The 4,666-nt window shown below is 35.4% G+C and overlaps 1 gene segment (V, D, J or C); it reads left to right on the forward strand.

Annotated features, from left to right (window-relative positions):
* The first annotated feature begins 2,068 nt into the window (after window positions 1–2,068).
* On the forward strand, window positions 2,069–2,509 carry LOC108166052 (Ig heavy chain V-III region 23-like). The segment is given in 2 exon segments: window positions 2,069–2,111; window positions 2,202–2,509. Coding segments are annotated over 2 exon segments (351 nt in total).
* Window positions 2,510–4,666: the final 2,157 nt, after the last annotated feature.

Here is a 4,666-nt window from a genome sequence, read left to right on the forward strand (position 1 = left end):
AAATAATTTAAAATGATCACAGTAATTTGTTTTCATAGATCAGATGATTTCAGTTTCTATTCCAGGAGGAGGAGTCAATGCAAATATGCTCCACTTTTACATGTCTGCCAGTTTAAGAGCAGCAGTGAATTAGTGGTGAACACAGAATGAACAGAGACAAATGGCTTCTACAATGATTAGATTTGAAGTTGTTCTTGTCTTTAGTATTTTGTCTGCAATCTGATGCGGTAAGAACAAAGATTTTTTAACAAAAATCATGACTGATGAAAAGAGATGGTGGAGACACAATCGATAATTATCTTTTTTTTCTCCAGGAACTGATGGTCAAACACTGACTGAGTCTGAATCAGTGGTTAAAAGGCCTGGAGAATCTCACAGACTGACCTGCACATATTCTGGGTTTAGTGGCACTCCTGACATAGCTTGGATCAGACAGGCAGCTGGAAAAGGACCGGAATGGATCGCTTATATCAGCTATCACAGCAGGAGCATCTACTACTCTGACTCAGTAAGAGGCTGGTTCACCATCTCCAGAGACAACAGCAGAAGTCAAGTGTATTTGCAGATGAACAGCCTGACAGCTGAAGATTCTGCTGTTTATTACTGCGCTCGAAGAGACACAGTGACACAGTGACACAGAAAGCAGAAATACTGAACAGAAACTCAGAGCTTGAATAGTTTCAACAAGTTGAGCACCGCTTGTCTTTGTCACAACCAACACATACAAACTTCACACTGAAGAAAGAATTTTGAAACCATTTTAAAATGTATTATTTTCCTTTCAGGTTTTTGTATTAGTATTTAATGACCAGGATAAATTAAGATTCAAGATAAAATAGACAGATAAAAGTATTTCCATTGATAGAACAGTTACTGTTTCTTTAMATTTTYTTWGAGTTTTCTGTCAAATTGTTTTTGAATGACAGTCAATGGCAGAACAAAAAAAAGTACTGCATACACAAYACAATTGTAGTAATAAACATGTCATAAAGCAGACCACTCATTGAAATCTTCTGTTTTTTCAAGTCTCACTGCATATGGATAAAAAAATCTAGCAAAAACCATAACATTGACGTAAATACATACATGCTTATAACACAAATGACACAGTGACACAGAAAGCAGAAACACTGAACAATAACTCCCCAGAGCATGAATATTTTTAATCACGGGAGCCTTAACAAAACTTCTTTGTCACAATCAACACATACAAACTCCACACTGAAGAAATAACTTTGAGACCATTTTAAAATGTACTATTTTCCATACAGGTTTTTTAACCAGACAGGAATAAATTAGGATTTAAGATAAAATAAACAGATAACCCTCCTTATTTAAAGCATAAATGTAATGTATGTTAATGTAAATTAACTAATTTTCTTGTAATGTTTTTGCTTTCTACATTTGTTTGAAACTAGTGAGATGCACAAAATAAAGAAGACATTAAAATGTTGTGTTTTCTGTTTCCTTTCTTTTATTGCAACAGATGAAAAAGTACTGTTGTGGCCTGTTATGTTCCAAAACCAAAAATTCCAACAATGGTCATGGATGGTAACAGGTGGCTTGATTTGCACGCACTTCCGACTTGATTGTTTTGAAAAACTATGTATGGTTTATTTCTCATACAAATAGCAACAAAATTCTCTTAGAACTTGTTTGAAAACAAAAGGAAACTTAATTTGATGGTTGAAGTTCAAAAAAGTGGTCAAAAACATAATTTACAAAACCTCCCGTCAACACACAAGACATTTGCCAGACAATAGATCTCCACCAAGCACCATGTGTTTGTAATTACTCAAATTAATGGGAGGGCCTAACAATTACCAAAGTAATCCAAACAATTCCAAATATAAAAACGAATTACATATTTTGGTTCTTAACTAACTTAAATATATTCTAACTTTTTTCTTTTTTACAAGTCACAAATTTTAGCATAAATGGCCACAACAAATACTACCAGGCTATTTTTGTCATTATGCAAATGAAGTGTTCAGGTTTTATACACTTGATCTGATGCTGTCAACTGCAGAAGAAGATAAACTCCTATCAGATCATCTTCAACACCAACATGTTCTCTGTAGCTCTGCTGCTGCTGCTGGCTGCTGCATCCTGTGAGTCTCAATGAGAGCAACATTTACTTCGTCATCATACCAGTCTATTTGTTAAATGGTTTTACTCTGCTTTACTCTATGTTTCTACAGTTGTGAACTGTGAACAACTGAATCAGCCAGCTTCTGTGACTCTGCAGCCAGGTCAACGTCTGACCATCAGCTGCCAGGTCTCTTATTCTCTTGGCAGCTATCTAACAGCTTGGATCAGACAGCCTGCAGGGAAAGGACTGGAGTGGATCGGTAGAGCAGGAGATGGATGGACTACGTACTATAAAGATTCACTTCGGAACAAGTTCAGTATCAGTTTTGTCTCGTCCAGTAAAACAGTGACTCTTAATGGACAGAATATGCAGCCTGAAGACTCTGCTGTGTATTACTGTGCCAGACAGACACAGTGATACAAACAAGCAGCAGAGCCGTACAAAAACCTGAGTTGGCAAAATTGTGTTGTTATCCATCAACCAGAGGAGGTGCTCTCAGACCATAAAGGAATTTACACTATTTAATAATGAAGAGCACTGCAATGTTTACATTCTCTGTCTAAATAAAAAAAAAAGTATTGCATGTAATGCATAAAACTTAGAACAAGTACATTTCTAATTATTTTATATATAATCAGTGGATTGTTTCAATATGGTGATGTTCTTGTCACCCGATGACACTCTAACATACTGACAACAAACAGTTCAGAAAAACCTTGAAATGATTGTTAAAAAAATCCGTAAAACTCTTATCTAGAACCACTGCATTCAAAGTAAAATAATAATTATCACCTCAAAGATACACATTTAGAGCATTTTTTATGTTAGACAGGACAGATTGTAGGTTGAAAAGATTTTCATTGTGTAGCTGATAAGCAGCAGTAAATCATTCAAAAAAGGATGAAAAGTGGTGCATTTATCTTAGATCTGGTTAAAGAAGACAACTCAAAAAATAACAAAAAAACAACAAAACATCTAAAAAATATAAAAAAGTTCCTTACAAGTTTCCAAAAGCTTAAGAACGTTTTGAGAGTGAAAATAAAACATATGAATAAAGTAATATTTTCAAATGATATTACCATCCCAAAGGGCTCCAAAAAAAAAACATTTCATATTAAAATTGATCATTTCCTGTTTTTCTGGCTTCTGTTCAACTTGTAGTTTAACTGAAAGAAACGTGGTTTATTCCACTTCTACAAAGAGACTGGAAATGGATTTATCATGTCGGTATGAAATATTTTCTGAGCTGCTTTATGTGACAAAATAATCCTGAATTAAATCCAAAAATTGCAAACCTATCCTTCATAGCCACATGTTCTTCATAATCACATTATTTCTAAAATGGTCTCCACTGACACGGTTTGTGCAGACACAAGATGTGTCATTATTTAAGATCCTGCGGCGGCGCAGGGATAGAACGCGAATGATTAACTTGAGCAATATATCCAAAAATACCCTTATGCAATAATCAAAATCAAATTTTTGCTGAGAATCAAGATAGGTTGTGTTTTTTAAATTTTTTTTCCAGGAGGAGGAGTTAACGCAAAATTTGCCCGGATTCCAACACTACATGTGTGTGAAATAATTTAAGACCTGCAGAAAATCAGATGATCAGACCTGAGGTTGGGATTGTTTTTATCGTCCTGACAGTTAACTGGACAGGTAAGTAGAAAAGATTATTTAAAGAAAACCTTAAAGTAATAAATACAGATACAATTATATTTCAGAACCTTTGTCTGCAGGAACTGATGGTCAAAAGTTGACTGAGTCTGAATTAGTGGTTAAAAAGCTTGGAGAATCCCACAGACTGACCTGCACATATTCTGGGCTTAGTAGCACTCCTCACATGTACTGGGGTCAGACAGGCAGCTGGAAAAGAACCGGAGTGGGTCGCTCATATCAGCACCGGAAGCAGCTCTACTACTCTGACTCTGTGAAAAAACCGTTTCACTGTCTCCAGAGACATCAGACATAAAGTGTATCTGCAGATGAACAGCCTGACAGCTGGTGATTCTGCTGTTTACCACTGCGGACGAGCCACGGTGACAGAAAACAGAAACTGTACAAAAACTCATAGTTCACGAATAGTTTTAACAAGAAGCCACCACAGGGGGAGCCCTAACACCACTTTTCTTAGGTAACTGGCTCTCTGCCCTTACTGTTTCTTTTGTATTTATTGTTATTCAGTGGAGTTATTCCTTTCAGTCCTATGCTGAACAAACACCATACAACTCTCATTTTGTCCACTTAAAAGAATAATTTCATATTTACTTACTATTTTATTAGCTGGGTCAAACAACCTGGGGAAAAGCACTAAGTGGATAAGTCAGATTTTAACAAGTAGCAAATATAGAAAGATTTCACTCTTCAGCAATATGCCAGACGTATTCCATTGAGGATCCAAGGAACCTTATTGAATTATTGATTGTGGTGAATATAAATGCTTGACCCTGTATGACTAATTTTAATTTTGAGCCCATATAAGAAAAAACAAGTAGAACATAAATTATTTTGAATTTTAGAACTTTTTTTTTTTTTTTGCATGACTACTCAAGTCTGGAAAAACAACATTTC

This window comes from Poecilia reticulata, unplaced genomic scaffold, assembly GCF_000633615.1.
Source record: "Poecilia reticulata strain Guanapo unplaced genomic scaffold, Guppy_female_1.0+MT scaffold_713, whole genome shotgun sequence".
Classification (NCBI taxonomy): Eukaryota; Metazoa; Chordata; class Actinopteri; order Cyprinodontiformes; family Poeciliidae; genus Poecilia; species Poecilia reticulata.